The sequence below is a fragment of the Aulonocara stuartgranti genome (assembly GCF_965226115.1).
Source record: "Aulonocara stuartgranti genome assembly, chromosome: 5".
Classification (NCBI taxonomy): Eukaryota; Metazoa; Chordata; class Actinopteri; order Cichliformes; family Cichlidae; genus Aulonocara; species Aulonocara stuartgranti.
The window spans coordinates 14964408-14983963 of record NC_138943.1 but is presented as its reverse complement, the minus strand read 5'-3'; the positions used below and the strand labels follow the sequence as shown (position 1 = coordinate 14983963).

The 19556-nt window shown below is 38.3% G+C and overlaps 2 protein-coding genes and 1 long non-coding RNA gene across 4 annotated transcripts; 2 read left to right on the top strand and 1 right to left on the bottom strand.

Moving 5' to 3' along the window:
- The first annotated feature begins 1716 nt into the window (after positions 1 to 1716).
- Positions 1717 to 13065, top strand: slc2a11a (solute carrier family 2 member 11a). Of its 2 annotated transcripts, XM_082533411.1 has the most exons (12): positions 1717 to 1782; positions 2069 to 2167; positions 2684 to 2844; positions 3914 to 4038; positions 4182 to 4311; positions 4428 to 4576; positions 4717 to 4904; positions 5428 to 5538; positions 7051 to 7152; positions 10798 to 10873; positions 11220 to 11347; positions 12761 to 13065. In XM_082533411.1, exons 1-12 carry the CDS (start codon positions 1759 to 1761, stop codon positions 12977 to 12979), a joined length of 1512 nt encoding a protein of 503 aa, XP_082389537.1. In that variant the 5' UTR covers positions 1717 to 1758; the 3' UTR covers positions 12980 to 13065. The 2 variants fall into 2 exon arrangements, with proteins under 2 accessions (XP_082389537.1, XP_082389538.1); XM_082533412.1 differs by lacking the exon at positions 1717 to 1782 and having other exon boundaries at positions 2082 to 2167; positions 2684 to 2749.
- On the bottom strand, positions 11331 to 12748 carry LOC309706678. The gene is made up of 4 exons (XR_014276769.1): positions 12021 to 12748; positions 11778 to 11888; positions 11521 to 11626; positions 11331 to 11420 (listed from the first exon to the last, which is right to left on the bottom strand). It is a non-coding gene; the product is annotated as an uncharacterized lncRNA (long non-coding RNA).
- Positions 13066 to 15031: 1966 nt separating the features above from the next.
- On the top strand, positions 15032 to 19152 carry LOC309707399 (solute carrier family 2, facilitated glucose transporter member 9-like; the record flags this gene model as incomplete). Its single annotated transcript, XM_082534707.1, has 7 exons — positions 15032 to 15085; positions 17169 to 17325; positions 18007 to 18194; positions 18293 to 18403; positions 18645 to 18746; positions 18822 to 18897; positions 19016 to 19152. The coding sequence occupies 7 exons, from the start codon at positions 15032 to 15034 to the stop codon at positions 19150 to 19152; spliced, it is 825 nt and encodes a 274-aa protein (XP_082390833.1).
- Between the last annotated feature and the right edge of the window lie 404 nt (positions 19153 to 19556).

Here is a 19556-nt window from a genome sequence, read left to right as displayed (position 1 = left end):
TGATTTACACCGCTCCTGTAGTGCTATAGCGGAGGCCTAAAAGTGCTAAATTATATCAATAAATACATTAATAATTAAATAAATGTGTCATTATACAAACAACGAATTAATCATGTCGTTAATTAAATAAAATACAAGTAAAATTTGTGTAAAAACACATAATGTGCCGCAATATCTGATTAGTTACCCTGCACAGCAAGTCATAGGCAAAGCTCGCTCCTGTCCACTTAAGCAGGAGCGTTTTTCATTGAAAATACAAACAGTGAATGCTGAGTCTCTATAAATAGCGAAGTAATTTTAACAGAGGATCAAAAGTTCTGATGACAGATTGATAGAGTACCATAACACCAGTGACTGAGCAACATAGAAATGCCTTACTTTATGAAAGAATCCACTTCTTGACGCAATAAACACTTCAAATGACAGATTTACTAAGACTCAACCGCAAAAATGCGCCGATGAGAGTGGAAGTGGAAGATGTATTCATAGTGTGTAGTCTGAAGCTCTACAGGACACAACCAAAACAACTGGGAGAGCAACCCACCCGAAATTAACGCTCCTATCAGAGCTAAAATAAAAAATAAAATAAAAAACAGGCGCAAATAAAACTTGTTTTATATATTAAATGATTTTCAGCGCCAAAGGACGCTTTTTTGCTGGCTGAATTTAGCTCTGACAGCTTTGACCACTCACTTTATCTTTAATGCCTTGAATATTTAACCACACTTGCTAAACGTGAATATATTTCCTCACTTGAAAAAAAAAAGCATCACCTTGCTCCAGCACAGTTTGGTAGCGTCACACCAATATCAGTATGACTGTAATCATGATGTATTTTCCTTGAAATGTAAATATACACATTAGAGACTAGATATATATAGACAGCTATAAAACTGCTAAACTACTCCCCTGCATCCGCTGCGGTTTCCTTTGCAATGCCATAAAAGAACAGCAGCAGCATATCAAACCAGCTCCATCTGCTGGACATAAACAGCAAGTTTATGGAGAAGGACACTTAATAATAATACTTTTATTAAAAATATTTTTAAAATATATAATATAACATATAATATATAAACGATATCAACAATTCAGCGTGTAGAGACAAAATATCGACTTAACCAGGAAAAGCAACATCTTAAGATTCATGTAAGTAATGCGAGCGCCTGCAGGAAGCTATGAAATGTTATCTAATTAATTGATAATAATAATTGATAATGGTTATTTGCTTATCTAAATCGCCAGATTCCATTAAAAGTTTTGCATTGTATTTACGTAACAAACATATTTTTTTGAGTGTACTGAGATCAGTTCTAGATCGTACGTTCTGTTTGTAGATGTTTTATTCAAATTTGAGATATTGATGTGTATCCTTTCGTGCAAATAGGTACTTTTTATATACTGGAATTTATCAGGAGTACCTCCTTGTACTCCTCTATGGTTGGGCAGCTTCACTGATTTCATTTTTGCTGTTCTTAATTACTGACTGACAGCACCAAGTGACATTAATTGTTATCACACTCGCACACTGGCAAGATGGTAAATCATTACAGTGGCATTTGAAAAGATCTGGTAATACATCAGCTCAGTGATCTATTTGGTCGTGTGTGTGCGTCAACCTGCTGATTGCAAAACTGCAGCCAATCAGGCTTGACCTTGTGCGTAGAGGATTATTTGATGGGGGACTGACGCCTGGTTTGTTTTCAGACTTGATCGTGCCACTTCTTTTTAGCATTTTACCACCTCCTTTGACCAACAATGTCGCATGCTGGTGCACAAAAGGTAATTGAGCAAATTTGTCTTTTTTAGTAAATCGTCTGTTTTGGAGTTTAAAATACCTTTACTGTGTTTGTAGAAGCTTTATGCAGATGTGCAGCATGGCTATATTACTTGGTAGCTGTTTAGGTGATACACCTTGCAGGGTAATGTGACAGGCTTTAGTTTTTAAATGTGATTTTACTACATTTCTAACACACATAATTTTTTTCTAAGACAATGTAACAACAAAACAAAACAACTGTGATCTAGCTATCTGTCTGTCTGTATGTCTGTCTGTTTATTTTAACAGGGCAGTCCTCTGACACTGGTGCTGATGATTGCTTCTGCATCCATTGGAGGGACTCTTCAGTATGGATATAACCTGGCAATAATGAATGCTCCCACAACTGTAAGTTTTTGTATTTTAAATGATTTCCTGCCATTACTTTATAGCTATACACATACGTGTGAGTACATATGGTTTCTAAAAGAGTTGACAAGAGTCATGCACTGATAGTACATGTACTTAGCTACTTATGAAAACTCTTGCCTGTTATTTCACATTTGGGTCACGGTGTAATTTGGCAAAAACAAGAATTGGGTTACTTGTGCCTGTGATTAGTCATTCTTATTGTATTGGTTTCAGGGTTTTTTGGGAACTGATTCTGGATGCAGTGTTATGTTTTGCCCAGCAGCTGCACTGATTAAAGAGCACAAACTTTACCCAGAAGCAAACAATTCTGTAACCTTTTGATAATTCACAATAACACTGACACCTGCTTCCTGATGTGGATTCATAAAATATAATATTTAAGGTTTCTTTGCTGAGAAGATCAATAATAAAAACTGGCTAAAGGAGCTACAGTGTGGCTCAGATGTAATGAAAGTGGTAATAAGTGCTGGCCTGACTCTTCTTCTCTCACAGTTTATCCAAAGTTTTATCAACGAAACATTCTTGGAGCGATGGGACGTCCAGCTGGAGGAATACCAGGTGACGTTAGTCTGGACAATCATTGTCTCCATCTTCTCGTTGGGGGGGTTTGCTGGAGCTCTTATTGCAGGACCTATGACCATACGCTTTGGGAGGTAATGCACGTGTAAAGGTGTAAAAGCACATGTGCACTAGGTTACAAATTGAGACTTCAACATGCAAAGAACAAATGATCAACCTGCTGTCCGAATGATAGATCGTTCATTTACTTTCCTCCATCACGTGTAAATACTGCTCTGCAGAAGTCTTGCACCACTACTCATTTCTTTATACTGTGCTAGGAAAATAGAAAGTAGGAGCAGTGTGCAAACATATGTGAAAATACAGCATATACAAAATTGAACAATTCCAACGAGTTTGCAAGTCAGTATTTGGTATGACCCCCTTTACTCTTGAACACACTCTGAACTGTGTTAAGCAGCTTTTTTTTTCTTGTAATTTCTTTAAGTAGTCTTCAGGAATCGTTCTCCAGGCTGCTTTAAGGTATTCAGAACTCTTGTTGGATGTTAGCTGCCTTTTGTTCTTTTCTCTGTCAAGATGAAGAGACTTTCTGTTTTTCTCTTGTCTTCAGTTTCCTCAAATTTTTTAAGGACACACTGCACACCATGCCAAAAATAGCACACTTTTCAGCTATTAGCACCTTGGTGGTGCAAAAATACTATTTTATGCTTTCAAACTGTGCTATCTTTTACATTTTCATAAATTCAGTGAAAGAAATGTAGACAAATTATGTGCTTTACAACAGGTTGCTTATAACAAAAAGCTGAAAGATACTAAAACTGGTTCATTTGTTTCAAAAAGTTACAAGAAGTCTAGATCCTTGGAAACTAAATATAAAGAAAGGAGACTTGTCCCAAGACTTTTGCACAACACTACATATTTATATAATGACTTGAGTTTTTTCTTTTATACTCATGTTGATTATGATTGATTCCTGCACTTTTACTGTAGTGCTTTTAAATGATGAAGCTTTGGGTTTTTTTTCTTGTGTCCACAAAACTAAAAGTCTAACAATGTTCAAGTCTTCCTGTGACACTCAACCAAAGCTCTAGAATAAATTTTTCTGCGTAGTGGTCTTGTAATATGACGTAACATCTCATCCATCAGTCTGTATTAAAAAAATAATAATAATTAAAAATAACTGTCCTCTTTTTTCTCCTGAAGGAAGAAGTGCCTGCTGCTGAACAACATTTTTCTCATGACTGCTGCACTTTTAGCACTGACGAGTAGAACCGCCAGATCTTTTGAGATGATCATGATCTCACGTGTCCTGGTTGGAATAAATGCCGGTATGTTAGTACAACATATAAGTAATATGCATGCAAACCGGTAAACTCAGGTATAACAGAGCAATGCAAGCAAAATATATTTTATAATATAATAAAAATAACTATTCAACAAACACTCCTAAAAGGACATGATCATTCTACAGGTATCAGCATGAATGTGCAGCCCATGTATTTTGGAGAAAGTGCACCAAAGCACTTAAGAGGAGCTATCTCTTTGTCATCAGCTGTGTTTACAGCATTCGGTGTCGTGTTAGGACAGGTGGTCGGACTCAGGTTTGTTCATCGTGCAGCTTATAATTGTCCATATACTCTATAATCTGTTGACAAAGAAATGTGTTAAGTAGATTTCACAAATATCCACAGTAACACTCTGGATTATTTCTTTAAAGAGAGATTTTGGGCAGTGAGCCGTGTTGGCAGTACCTTCTTGCCAGTAATGCCATTCCTGGACTCATTCAGCTCCTGACCCTGCCATGGTTCCCAGAGAGTCCCAGATATCTGCTCATTGATAGAGGAGACAAGGAGGCTTGTATTAATGGTGCGTACTGTATTATGTCAACCAGCAGCAAACAGTACATCACCCCCTACTCTCAGCTCAGGATATTTTTCATATAAAAACATATTTTAGACAGAAATCATTATCAGGTGTTAATTTTATTTTTTGATTTTTATGTTCAGCTCTGAGACGCCTGCGAGGCTGTGAGGTCCAGAGTAGCGAGCTGGATGAGATCCTGCAAGAACAGGCCGAAACCAAAGGAATGAGGGCGAGCCACCCCTGGGAGCTTTTTACTGATCGCTCTGTACGCTGGCAGCTCATCTCTGTCATGATCATTAGCAGTGCCATGCAGCTCTGTGGCAATGACTCGGTAAGAAGAAATTTCATCCGTGCTGTGATCTGAGAGATGTTTTGTGTGTGTTCTGGCTGTGAGGGTGTGTCAGGATCGCTGTAACTTATCCTGAAATGCATCAGATGTTTGTTTGGCCACAGGTTAATTTGAAAGTTGATCAGAAATTTTAGATGATGGATGGGTTTCTTAGTGTTTCTGCATGTCACATTAATTATGTATGCTGGTGATTAAGTATCAGGCCTCACTGTACTGCTGAATGAATAATATGTGATGCCTGTTGTTTTGCTTGAAGAGCCTGATAGGAACCTTCATGCCACACATACAGACTAAATTTGAGAGCTACAAGTTTGTCATGAGGAAAAGCGCTGACTACATGATCATGTGTTTCAAGGCTTTTAACCACATGCTTGAGGTTTTAGAGAGGGCAGTGGGTATTAACACTATTACCTTTGTACAAATACTACCGTAATCAGCTTATTAAAATCTTGTGAAAATCGAATGATGGTTTTAAGTGACCTCACATCTTCTGTTTTTCTTGCAGATTTACTTTTATGCATCATATGTGTTTAAAGAGGCTGGAATATCAGATGACAAAATCCAGTATGCTACAATCGGCACCGGGACATGTGAATTCACAGCCTGTATAATGTGTGTAAGTACCCATAATTAAAGCTCACATTATGTAACCAGCTACATCCAAAGAGAGACTGTTTGCATTGTTTTTAAAGCTGTATTGAAGGCTGCAGAATAAGGACTGAAAATAACCCCTACTAGTGTATATGCAGCCAGTAAGTGGGAACACCTACATGACCTTGCGTAAATGTGATACAGCAATCATTTTAGCAGGTTGCACAACGTTACGCATAGCTACGAAGTCTGTAAAAAATTGATTGAATTGCTAAAGAGTCATTATAACCCTTTTGTTTTTCTGGGTATTTCTGAATCTTTCTGTGGATACAAAGACACCAAGTTAAACTAACAGTTCTGTAACAATGGGGAGTGCCTCTCCGGTGGGGGACAGAGCCATTGCATGCAGGGAAAATAAAGACACAAGCAGTAGCTGATGCTCCCTTTACTTTAATCCTTAATAATTGACAAAAAATAAAAACAAAATAAACTTAATGATATGTTTCCTGCTTCCCTAGGAATTAAGAGAGTAGGTAGCAGTCAGGCACTGCTATTTAAATACACTTGATTAATGGATCATCAGCATGTGTTGTGTCCTATAAAAGCAGAAGTTTGGGAAGTTTTCTGGTTTGGCCCATACATACCCCGTACAGGGGAACATCTACAACAGAATGACTTGAAAAGAGAATAAACAAGGTGTTGTTCATACATCAACCTGACTGAAAAAGTGTGGCAGTACCTTAAGAAAGGTGTGCACAAACAAATGCCTGCACATTTCAATGAACTGAAGCAACACTGTAAAGAACTGTAGGCTAAAATTCCTGCACAACAATGTGAAAGACTGATATACAGAAAAGGAATATTTTGAGTGATTTCTGCTAAAGTGGTCCTACGAGCTACAGAATTATGGGGTTTATCTTGTTTGTTTGTCTGTTTAAATGTAAAAAGTTTTTCATACAAGTTTATTGACCTTCACAGCAGTAACGAGATTTTAATAGGTTAATGAAAAGAGCAAAGAAGCAAACACAAGTTTGAAGGTCTGTAAACCTTCAAACTTGTGTTTTCATGTAGTGTTATTGTGACACCATTATTGTAGTTTGTGTAATGAACTTCAGGGGTCAGAGTAGACAGATTCTGATTCCTTTAGAAAAATCTGGATAGTTGTTTGTATCTAACGTTAACTGACTGACTTCTATTAAACTATTTATCTAATTCATTGCAAAGACGCAGATAAAGTTATTTACTTGCAGCATTAGCCTTCCCAACTTAAAAAGAGGCTGCCCATTTTGACTACAAATACATTAACTGTTTATAAATGACACAAGAGAGAGATGGGCTTACCTCTAAACAAAGTATTTAACAGCCATATTCTGAGTATGTTTACTCCACTTTGCTTTCTTCAAAAACTAATACTAATAAAATAAAAATACTTTGCTTTCGCTCAGTCATTCTTTCTGCTATATGTTGGTTACCTAACTCTCGTGTTCTCATTTGACACAATAAGAACAGAGTCTGATGCACATTACGATTCTCTTAGAACCTGCTGGTAGAGCACAAAGGTCGGAGGTTCATGCTGGCAGGAGGCTTCACCCTCATGACCTTCTGGGCTGTCGTCTTCACGATCGCTCTGTCATTTGAGGTAATCAGCTTACTTTAAATGTGAACATCAGCTCATTTATTTGATATATATATGCACACACAATATTGAATTTAGGTGTTATCGTAGTCATCTGTACTGTCATTAAACCAGGTTTCCCCAGATTGACTAAAGTGACTAAAGCCATCTAGTTCTTGATAGTTACTGTACTTTATTAAGGATTATGATTATTTTGTATGAGCTTTAACCAGTGGTAAGGAACTAAGACACATCAGTGTCAAAATCGAACCACTGGGAGGCATTGTGAGCTAGCATTCAGGCACATGTTGATATTTATCTAGAGAGAAGAGAAATGCATAATGGACAAACAATAGAGGTTCAAGGTTCAAGGTTCTTTATTTGTCACATGCATAGTTATACAAGTATAACACACAGTGAAATGTAGCCTGACACGCTCCTCGACATGTGCAAAAATTGTGTGTGTGTGTGTGTGTGTGGGGGGGGGGGTAGAGGAAGAACATTATATATATATATATTAGGGGTGCAACGATACACAAAATTCACGGTTCGGTTCGATACGATACTTTGGTGTCACGGTTCCATATTTTTTCGATACAAAAGAATTGTTCATGCCTTTTTTAATTTGTCATTTATTAAAATTATAAATATATATTTTAACTCAAAAGTACAGTTTTTAAATTTAATGTTGCTGAAACAAAAGTAATTAAAAAAAATAAATATATCTCAGGGCTCTCAAAATTTCAAAATCCCTGGTAGCCCTTCGGGCAGGGACTCTTCAGTTTTTGGTAGCCCAAAATAAATGTAAGTAGCCCGAATAAAAAAGGGAGCAATTTTTTGATTAATGTTTTGTTTCCTTTACAATATTATACATTAAAGTATAATATTGTAAAGGAAACAAAACATTAATCAAAAAATTATTGAAAAACAAATTACAACATTGTATAAAAATTACAATCATCAACTCAAATACTTGGTTCTAATTGAACAGAAATTTCTATGAACTTGTAAGAACTGTGTATGACATGAATCAGTCTGTGTCAGATCCTGAATTTGAAATTTCCGCTGAAGTCACAGGTAAGAGGCAAGTGGAACCAAGATCTAGGCCATTTGCTTTTTGAAGTTTGCAAAGACTGCTAAATTTTGCCAGTGGTAGTTCACTCTTTGCAACATAATACGCTGTTCTAAACAGATTTTTCAGGTTTATTTTTCGTATGTTATTTGCAATTGGTGTTTGTTCTGGGAAAGATATTGCAGACTGAGCAATAATGCATTTCTTGCATTTCTCATGGGTTCTAATGGGGGCCTTTCTTAAAATGACTGGTCCCAGTAACAAAGGCGCTTGTCGACTCAGAAATCGAGAGAAAACCAACAACACACCCGGCAGAACATTATGTTATTTACACGGGTGCACATAAGTGGTCCGCACGTGCGCATTCGCTGTCAAAATAAAAGACGCGCACCAGATAAGAAGTTGCAAGGCGCGTTTGCGTCCATATAAAAAGCACTGTTTTTGTCCGCTAAAGTGGGATTTTCACGGCACATTCCTCACCACATCTCTGTGCGTTCATCATTTGTTTGAAGCCAGCTCACCTCCTGCAACCACTTTTCCGAGAATACGCGCTTCTTTTGTGGTTCGGACTCCTTCTGACATTTCTTTGGAGGTAGAGGAACACCAAAGTAATTGCTTAAAGGAGCTTCTTCGACATCTTTAAGAGTTTTAAACAAATGTCTGTCCTCCTCCAGAAAATCTTATGTATGCAAACACGCGTTGCAACTTCATATCTTGTGCGCGTTTTTTTTTTTTGACAGCGAATGCGCACCTTCTTTCCTACAATAGCCCGACGGGAGAGAGAGTTTGGTAGCCCGACTGGGGTTGCAAAATCGCTAGCCCGACGTAACGGGCTAGCGATTGTGCAAGCCCTGTATCTGATTGAGGAATCACTCATCTTTGGAAAAGAGAGTTTATTACAGAGAAATGGCTCTTTCCAAAATAAAAGCTATACTATACGCTTCTTCTGGGCTATATTCTCAGCAGCATATTGTAGCGGGTCAGGGCTGTTCGGGGTTCTGTTTGTACAGTTATGTTTTGTTTATGTTGCCATAGTGACGGGTGACGCCCTCTCGCTGCGACGGTGTGTCCTTCCGGGGTCAGAGGGCGCCCTGTGTGTTGTTGTTGTTGTTGTTGCTGTGGTGTTGCCGCGCTGAGCAGTTAGCTAGCGGCAGTGTTCTTCTGCAGATGTCAATAAACGGCTGTGCTCCCTGGCTAGCTTACGGGAAGCAAGACCAAACGACACCTCCGTCTCCTCCTTGTCTGAGCTCGCCACATTGGTGTCAGAAGTGGGATGATGGTGGCACCCCATGTTCTGACCCGAGTGACAAAAGAAGGCACCTGGACATTTGCAGGACTTTGTGTGGGGAAATGGGGTCGTCGGGGACGACTGACCCCTTAGGTGGGGGCTATGTAGCGGGTCAGGGCTGTTCGGGGTTCTGTTTGTACAGTTATGTTTTGTTTATGTTGCCATAGTGACGGGTGACGCCTTCTCGCTGCGACGGTGTGTCCTTCCGGGGTCAGAGGGCGCTCTGTGTGTTGTTGTTGCTGTGCGGTTGCCGCGCTGAGCAGTTAGCTAGCGGCAGTGTTCTTCTGCAGATGTCAATAAACGGCTGTGCTCCCTGGCTAGCTCACGGGAAGCAAGACCAAACGACACCTCCGTCTCCTCCTTGTCTGAGCTCGCCACAATATTAAACATATCAGGTCCCCATAAGGAGAATCATGTGCTAACGGCTGTCTAAATGACTCGGGTAAAGTTTGTAGCATGCATGCTTGTTGTTTTTGTCTGCTTCCACTTGTCTTTGCACTAGGATGATGTCGGTGTAAATGTGCAGTCATATTCGTTGTGTTCCCACTAGTGCTGTCAGCGTTAATCTCGTTGAAATGACGTCAACGCCACAACACGGCAAATCTCTGTCAACGAGCTACCCTAACCGCGCTAACACACTAGTTCCCACCCATGTAATTGAGTATTGCGTGGCACATCCAACATACTGTTTTACTTTAGTCCATGACGCGCTTACCTTCAGGGTCATATGTCACATGAAAACCAAAATAATTCCAAACGCCAGATCTGAATGAGGGTGGGGGAGGTTCAATTTGCCATGTTGCAAGGAGACCTTAACTTCTGTCTTGCTAGCTTGCCCTGCGCTCTTCCTTCTGATGATGCTGTCTGTGTTGAAGGCTCAGTGGATCTGCGCTCGACAGTGCAGCCTAGGCGGAGTAGTCGAACGCAGATTCACTGAGCGCTCAACACAGACAGCATCGTCAGAAGGAAAGCTGATAAAAATAAATTACAAATTTTGTATTGTTCGATACATATGCGTACGAACCGAAAGCACTGTATCAAACGGTTCAATATCGATACGAGTATTGTTGCACCATATATATATATATATATATATATATATATATATATATATATATATATATATATATATATACACACACACACACACACACACACACACACACAGGGTAAAGTAGGAAGTGATGTGACATATTTGGGATTTGGGGTTTTTACAGACTTCTCTTGTCACAACTCTATGGTCTCTGTCAGATATAATAATGTTCTTGACTAGGAGTTGCTCACTGCTTTCCTCCCCACATGCACACAGCACCATACAACCTGGATGTCGTACCTGACCATGACCTGTGTCTACACCTATATTCTCAGCTTTGGCATGGGACCAGGTAAGTCTTTTACCGGGATTTTACATGCGACAGGTTCAAAATGTTTCAGTACTCAAACATACATTTGAAACAAAATGTCATCGTGTTTTACTATCTACACATTTTACTTATTTAGATCAACATATTTACTACATTTTATCAGTTTTCAGCATCTTACTTGGTTGGCTACTCCTTTGTTCATCTCCACAACTAAAGTAAAATGACTACACACTGTATCACTTTAAACTCTGATACACTACAGAGTACTGCAGGAGTGTGTAAAAGTGTGATACAGTGGTTATATTGATATGTTATATTGATATATCTAACCAGTACGGTTTTGTTTGGTTTTTTTTGTTTTTCTCAGCTGGAGTGACTGGCATTCTTCCCACAGAGATCTTCAATCAGGCGGCTCGGCCGGCAGCCTACATGATTGCTGGCTCCATGATGTGGCTCAACCTGTTCGTCGTTGGAATGATCTTCCCATTTTTAGTAGTCAGTCTGTTGCTACATCCACACTTTAGTCAGCGTCTGTCCATCTGTCCATGCATCCATCCAATTAGCAAACCTGCAGCGAGGAGAAATAAGCACAAGAATGGTGTTCATATGCCAATAATATTATTACTAAGACAAGACTGGGGCACTGTATAAAGCGCTTTTCATGTTACCATGTTATTTATTAGTGGAGATGGCTAGATGGTACAAAGATAGGTTAGTTTTCAGTGTGGTGTTTGACATTTACTTGTCTCTCTGAATAGGGTCCCAGCTCTACCACTACAGAAAACAGAAAAGAAAAGAAAAGCCAGTGGGTCACATGGGTTTAGTCCATGTCGGAAAACCAAGATGCCAAATGAGACAGTAGCACTCCTCCAACATTACAATTATATACCATTTGTGTTAAAATGCTGACTATTAGATAGCTTACCATCTTAATATTGGAGCTGGTAAGAACACAAATTTAGGAGCAGCATTTTTGGAGTTCAACCCACAATAGGGATTAACAGTCATGATGCATCAGTATATCAATATACAGGCCCTATAAGTGATGTACAAAAGAATCCTCTTTTAATATTTCTTTTAGTATATGGCTTAAAAAAATGTATAACTGCAAAATATCAAAATACAGCTTTCTAAGTGGATGGGTGTGAATCCTACTCCCACTACTCACTACTCCAGGGGTCTCAAAGTCCAGGCCTCGAGGGCCGGTGTCCTGCAGTTTGTAGATCTCACCCTGGGTCAACACACCTGAATCAAGTGATTAGTTCATTACCAGGGCTCTGGAGAACTTCAAGACATGTTGAGGAGGTAATTTATTCATTTACATCAGCTGTGTTGGATCAAGGACACATCTAAAACCTGGGGTGGCTGTAGCTCAGGTGGCAGAGCAGGTCAGCCAGAAGGTCGGTGGTTCGATCCCAGGCTGCCTCCTGGCTGCCTCCTGGCTGCATGACAAATATCCTTGGGCAAGATACTAACCCCGTGTTTGCCTACTGGTCGTGGTCAGAGGGCCTGGTGGCACCAGTGTCCGGCAGCCTCGCCTCTGTCAGTGCACCCCAGGGCAGCTGTGGCTACAATGTAGCTTTCCGTCACCAGTTTGTGAAGGACTGAATGTAGTGTAAAGCGCTTTGGGGTCCTTAAGGACTGAGTAAAGCGCTATACAAATGCAGGCCATTTACCATTTTACCATTTAAAACCTGCAGGACTCCGGCCCTTGAGGCCTGGAGTTAAACACTCCTGACATAAGTGATTTGATGCCCTTCCTGATGTTGCCCCCTCTATTTTTTTTAAATAGTGAATGTACTTAGCTAAATACAGCTTGTTTCTCCCAATGATAACTTGAATACACAGAATTTTTAATGTAGTGTTTGATAAACGTATGACTGATAACATTTTGTTTTCCCTTCACAGAGCGGGCTGCGTGAGTACTGCTTTGTGCCTTTTGCAGCGATCTGCCTGTTGTCTGCACTGTATGTTGGCCTTTTCCTGCCTGAGACCAAGGGGAAGTCTCTGTCAGTCATCATGCGTGAATTTCACAGGCTCAATTTCAAAGGCCAGGAAAACCATTTTGAAGCTCAAACCAAACCTCAGTATCAGCTGGGCGAAGTGTGTCTTTCCACAGCCTTGTAGACAGACTTTTTCTCCAGAAACATGCAGTCACACCCAGCGCATGCCTTACTTTGACCTGATCTGCATCAGCGGGAAGAAGTTTTGTGGTTTGGGAGCCGCTTTTCATATCTTTGAAAAACATTATCTGAAATGTTTTTCCTGTGAGGAAAATGGCAATTAAAAGAATTTATCTTTGACTTTTTCACATTATGCTTTATGTCACTGATTGATGTGAGACAACAAGTCATTGAAACTACTTTATATTAAGTGTACTGTAATAAGGTATAAATCATCTTTTCCACAGAAAGTCATATTTTTGTTATTAGACAGAGCTGGATACCTGACCTGATTCAGCAAATTAAAAAAATGCATTTTTATGATGTTTTGTTCTTTTATTATTATTAATAAATAACAACTGTCTATACGTCTTTGTTAAAGACTGCACAACACTTTATATTAAAGTGGCTCTCTTCAGAGACTAAAACGTGAGGCTGAAGATTAATGTCCAGTCTTAAATCAGAGCACAAAAGCAAAAAAACAGAAGAAATAAAGGCTATTCCAACTGACTTCCTGCTGATTTGAGTGTAATCTTACACACATTTTCACCAAAATGTTGCCAGAAATAGCTCTTAGATGGGATCTTTGCCATGCTGGTCAACATTGTGATCTATAACCATATTGAAAGATAGAGACATGAGCAAGGCAAGGACAGCAAAGTTTACCCGTCTAATGCTTTTCAACAACACAGTAGTTTAGAGCCTAACATGGTCCCTCTATGCTCTCCTATCAGTCTGCTCTTTCTTTACACACTTCCCAAGATCTTGGTTCTGAAATCATTACTACAGAATGATGGCAGCTTGTTTACAGCCGTGGTTGCCAAACCTTTGCCAAACCCATTCTTTCATCCACAATAAACTGATGCCAGTCCAGCATGACAATGTTTAACAATCATCACTATCATTTAAAAAAGGATCCAAGACAAACCTTGCTGAAATAAGGATCAGCATTAGCACAAACAAACTCTCATAGATCACATTGACCCTGTAGTTTCACTACATATTTTATCCTTAGTCTAATGTTTTTATTTTCCAACACTGTTTTCTGCATATACTCTATTGCATTTGTAGGCTGGATTGTCTTAATTAGCTACTGTAAACTTAACACTGGGGAAAAATAAATATTAAAGTAAACACATATGAAACCACTGATCACAACACATTTACAGCTCCGAGCTCAGACTGAAGTGGACTAAAGTTTGTGTTCGGGATAGACAATGTTTTGTTCTACTGTACACAGTCCAGTGTTATTATACTCAATAAAGAAACAAATAATTTGAATAACAACAACAACAATAATCATCATCATCATCACCACCATCATCATCATCATCATAATACATTTATTACAGCAGCTGGTTATTGCGCACAGAAGACATGAGCAGCAAATATACTTTTATTTATTTTTTGATTTGTATGCGATGATTTATTTAACAAGATATGTGGTGACTGTTAATTGAAGCACAGTTTAAAGATCTACTAATTTATTGCTGAGATTTCATGACGTTCAGAGAACTGTGAAGCACATATTTTAAAAATGAGCAAAATATTTTAAAGTTCAGTTCAGCAGTGACTTAACACTTTCATGCATGAATTATGACAACCTTGATCAGGATTTTTCTTAAGTATTTTTATTCATCTTTAGGCATTAAAAAAAGATTTTTGAACTTCATTTTTTGAAACATGTACTTTTAGTTTTTTACATGTCCACTTAGGTGGACAACATACCTTTTGACTGGGTGGCAGGGTATGGAGTGACACATCAGTGTCCAATGTAGTGGTTTATGTGCAAGTACACCATCAGCACTGACACAAAAATAAGATTTTGCAAGAAAACAGCCATTGAAGAGCTGTCCAGTGTAGTGACCATTATAATAATAATAATGGTTTGGATTGATATAGCGCTTTTCAAGGCACCCAAAGTGCTTTACAATACCACTATTCATTCACTCTCACATTCACACACTGGTGGAGGCAGCTACAGTTGTAGCCACAAGCTGTTCAAGCTCTCAAGATCATGCATGCCCATAAGGCCACTCAGCTAAACACTGACATCTTTCAAACCTTTCAGGTTTGCTTCCGTTTCATTGGTGTATCAGTAAATTTTATCTTCATCGGGCTGTCAATGAAAACAACATTTTGGAGACAGAAACATCAACACAAAAAAACAAGAAAAAGTTACAAGAATAACAAAAACACACCAGTTAAATCTTTTAAACGTGTAACGAGGGACTCCGTTTGCAGTAACATAACACGCCCATGCTGCACACACAGTCAATAATGGTGTTCTTTTTATCTGTGTATCAGAGCCGCATGACCTTAGCTCATTGTACTTTCTCATGTTTTTCTGTGTGCGTCACAGATTAAAAACTAATTTCTAACCAGAAAACAGACTATACTGGCACAGCTGCAGTGATAGCAACTATGGGAATGTCATGTGCTATGAAATTAACGTGTTTTATGAAACATGATTGATACAATCTCAAGGTCACAGAGTGTATAAATGTGAGTAAACTGGTCTTTGTTGCTTTATCTATCTATTCTAGTTCACTGTAAACCTATACAAATGCATTTAAGGACAAGATTTTACTATTAAAGTAAAAAACTATATGAAACATCCACTGCAGACCTGCAGTATCCTGCCAACAGATCAGAAGCGTTAATTTCTGTGAAAGAGCTTTGTATAAAGAAATCAGCAAAACAGCATTGTCACATATTATTGGATTTTACTTTGATTTTAATAATTTGAGCACAATAAAGATTAAAAATTAGGTAAATAAAGACTGCATTACAGGCTGCATCTATTCAAAATTCACAAAAAAAAAAAATACATTACATTTTGCAAATTGATTAAGAAAACAGAAAATAGCAGAACATGCTGCAAAATCAAAGCATCTGTAATTGTAATTGCAAAAACGTACACACAGTACAAATTGTTTTTGAAAGCTATTCTTAAATACAGTGTTTGAGTAAAAGTACAACATTTGTAAAAACATGCTGCAGAACGCCTTTGGCTAGTTTTATGTTGAACTTCAAAAAATATTATGACATTTTAGTTTCATGTCTGTATCTACTAAATAAGGCACAGCTGTAACAGCAGCAGGGAGTGACTGTTTGGCAACATGTACGTGTTTTTATTAATCACTGCAAAGCTTAAAGCATTGGTAAGTGGTAAGATGCCTGTTAGTTACGCAGTGTACACATAAAATATGTTCACACTCAGTATTATTGTATATCTCACTGTAATGAAGTTTGCTATGGTTAAAGATTATGTCCTCACAGTAGTGCTCTATTAAAGTCTTCACCAGCCAGTAAGCTCTTCAAACTTTTTGTCACGACATTTGATGGCACATAAAAGTTATTTGCCTCCAATGTGATATTCAGTAGAAAAGAGCCTGTGATTTGCTGATTTCTAGTCCCTGTTGACTGTAATTTACAATAACAGTAGTGATATTACTTACTCGCCATGCAGTTTGCTTTTAGCATCGGATTCTCATGAAACACAAAAGCCAGAAAGGAGAAAGAAGAAACATTTAAAAAGTGCTGATGGTTAAGAAAATGTCACATAAGACTTTTTTTAAACTTATCTTATTTGTATACTAAATCATTTTTTAACTGAAATTTTTCAGAAAAACATGAGATTAAAAAAATGAAAAACAACACAAAGAAGCTTTTATTCAACAATCCATCCATCACCCATTTTTCTATTTACTTCACCACTTAATTGTTTGTGCATATGCAAGGAGCTGTTGGAAATTGGAAAACCTAAATGTGGTAAACATAAATATTCAAAGAAAGGGGGAAAAAATCAAAGTATAAAGCTGGTACCTACATTTCCATTAGTTCTTTTTTTTTTTTTTTGTGCGCACCAATAATTTATTGCACACGGGATAAATGTTTCCTAAACCCATGATGATGTGCATATAATTGATATTGCATAGACTTTGTTTCTAAATAACAACTGAACTGACCCCATTATAAAAGATATAAGACTAAAAATATCACCCAATGGGTTGATAACATATGTCAATATTAAAATGTGAAAATAAGAACAACCAAATTACAGATTGTCCAAATTGTTTTCTTTAAATTGCCTATTTTGTCAAGTTTGGCTGCTAAAGTTTGTCTATTTAACCTCGCTAACCTTTCTGCAGCACATTCAGAGTTTTGTGAACTACACATGGATGGTGAGGTACAAAACTCCAATCGACGAATCTACCAACCAGCTCATCTGGTCCTTCTTCGTGGCTGTTTTAAGTGTGCGATGGTGGGCTGGGGCTGTTCACAGTGGAAGCCTTCCTGTCACCTATGGCCAGTAATTGCATAAGCATTTGTTGTTTATTAACAGCAGGCACTGCCTTTCAGACACTCTGATCTCTCAGATATTAACAGGAGGATATATTAGGCCAGGGATGTCAAACTCGTTTAACACTGAGGGCCTCATACAGCCCACTTTGATTTTATGTGTGTTGGACCAGTGAAACTGGTACTTCAATAACATGTTTCAGCAATTTCAACTGAAACATGTTATTGAAGTACACACTATCTGCATGGCTTAAATTGTCAGAAGTACATGTGTAAATTTACAGGAGTCTATAATTTGGTGATAGAGGATGTCTTTATCAGCAGGGAAAGCTGTAAAACTTATAAAAATACAGTGAAAAGTCCAAGATTTATGTCCTCCTTCACATTTTCCAAAGCCATCCAATGCACCACATTGGAATCTTGGCTATTTTTATTCTCCTCCATTATGTAAAATGCAAAAATGAACTGATACTGCCACTGTAAAGAAACAATTGTTTTCATTCGTCAGAACTTTTAATGTTGTAACTGACCACACTAGTAAACCTCAGTAAAGATCTAACATAAGTCGCCTTGAGGCGACTTATGTTGTGATTTGGCGCTATATAAATAAAATTGAATTGAATTGAATTGGCAGACTGATGGAACAGACTTTGGATGTAATCCTTGTGGTATTTCTGTGTCCAACAGCTTTACAGTGGCTGTGGCAGGAGGACAACTTAAAGATGGAGTTGGACGACATGCAGTTGGAGCGGGAGAGGTCTCAGGGAGAAAAGGCAAAGACTGTAAAGGATCTGCTCACCTCTCGCTGTGTGCGATGGCAACTGCTGACTCTAGCCATCCCTTGTGCTGGCCTTCAGTTTTGCGGCATCAATGCTGTATGCTTATGTTTCTCTGCCGATATGACAGTTATCAACTTAAATCTGTTCGAAATTGCAGTTTCTAGTTCCCTTTCATCTGTCATCCTCTTGTTCAGCTGTGCTTCTACGCCTTTGACATCTTCCGTGAGTCTGGAGTGCCAGAGGACAAGATGCATTACTTGGCCATTGGTATTGGAGCAACAGAGCTCATCGCTATAACGTTGTGTGTAAGTAAAGTTGCATAAATTAGACTTTACATCTAAAAAGCTCTTGGTTATTGGGTGATTCTAAAAATGTCTTTTAGTTTTACTTCTTGGGCACGATTCTGCACATTTGATCATTTACATAAATAATAAAGAAGTAAAGACTGGGAAAGAGGAAAGAACATGCTCGATACGAAGATTTCATAAAAAATAATCAAACATGAAGAACATTGTTATCAGTTTTTGCTTATTTGCTGTGCATCAGTCCTTCTTGATCGATCGTGCTGGCAGAAAGAAACTTATGGGCTATGGCTATCTACTGATGGGTATCACCATGTGTGTTCTTACCGTCATGTTGTCAATCAAGGTAAATACATTCAGCACATTTCCTCTTCTTCTGTTGTATGTTAGAGGCTTCATTCCATCAATCCAACTTTTACAGGATCTGAATTCATGGATCCCATATGTGAACATCACTCTGATCTTTTGTGTCATTTGCATTTATGAGCTTGGGCCTTGTGAGTTACTCCTTTTTTTTTTTTTTTTTTACCCAACTCCTATATAAAAGATTTCTGCGCCCATACTTGACTGAGCTTCATATCTAAATAGCTTTTTAATGTTTGAATCTTCTTGCAGCTGGAGTGTCTATGGTTCTCCTTGCTGACCTCTTCCTACAAGTCTGGCGTCCTTCTGCTTATGTGGTTTGTGGGACCATCAACTGGCTCTGCATGTTTGTTATAGGGTTGTTGTTTGGCTATATTGTGGTAAGATAGCCACTGTAGATATACCATAATGTATCTCCATCGTTATATGTGTATTTACTCTATGCCACCCTGCTAGGCAGGACCTCCCAGCTTAAGCTGCAGTGACATACATATCAAAGAGTTTAAAAAATGTCTTAAACCAAGTGTTTACAATAGTCTAAATCCCTAAACTTGTGGTTTTACCGTTGTTCATTCTGCATGGCTTATTTGTGCATCTGCATTGTGTTTTAGTTTTAGTGTATTAATTTGTGCTCGTGATTCAGCCCTCTTACGCTTAAAATCTAAAAAGAGTAATGACACAAAGAGGAAGAACATATTCATACTCCATTTTCTTCTTTGAGGTCAAACATCCTTAATTAAAAAAAAAAAAAAAAAAAACAACATGACATAAACCAACACTCCATAAATTCAGT

Coding starts and splice junctions, on each gene's coding strand:
- slc2a11a (XM_082533411.1), top strand. CDS start 1,759: ATGTCGCATGCTGGTGCACAAAAG. Junction 4,039..4,181: donor CCTGGTTGGAATAAATGCCG/GTATGTTAGTAC, acceptor ATCATTCTACAG/GTATCAGCATGAATGTGCAG. Junction 4,577..4,716: donor CAAGGAGGCTTGTATTAATG/GTGCGTACTGTA, acceptor TTTTATGTTCAG/CTCTGAGACGCCTGCGAGGC.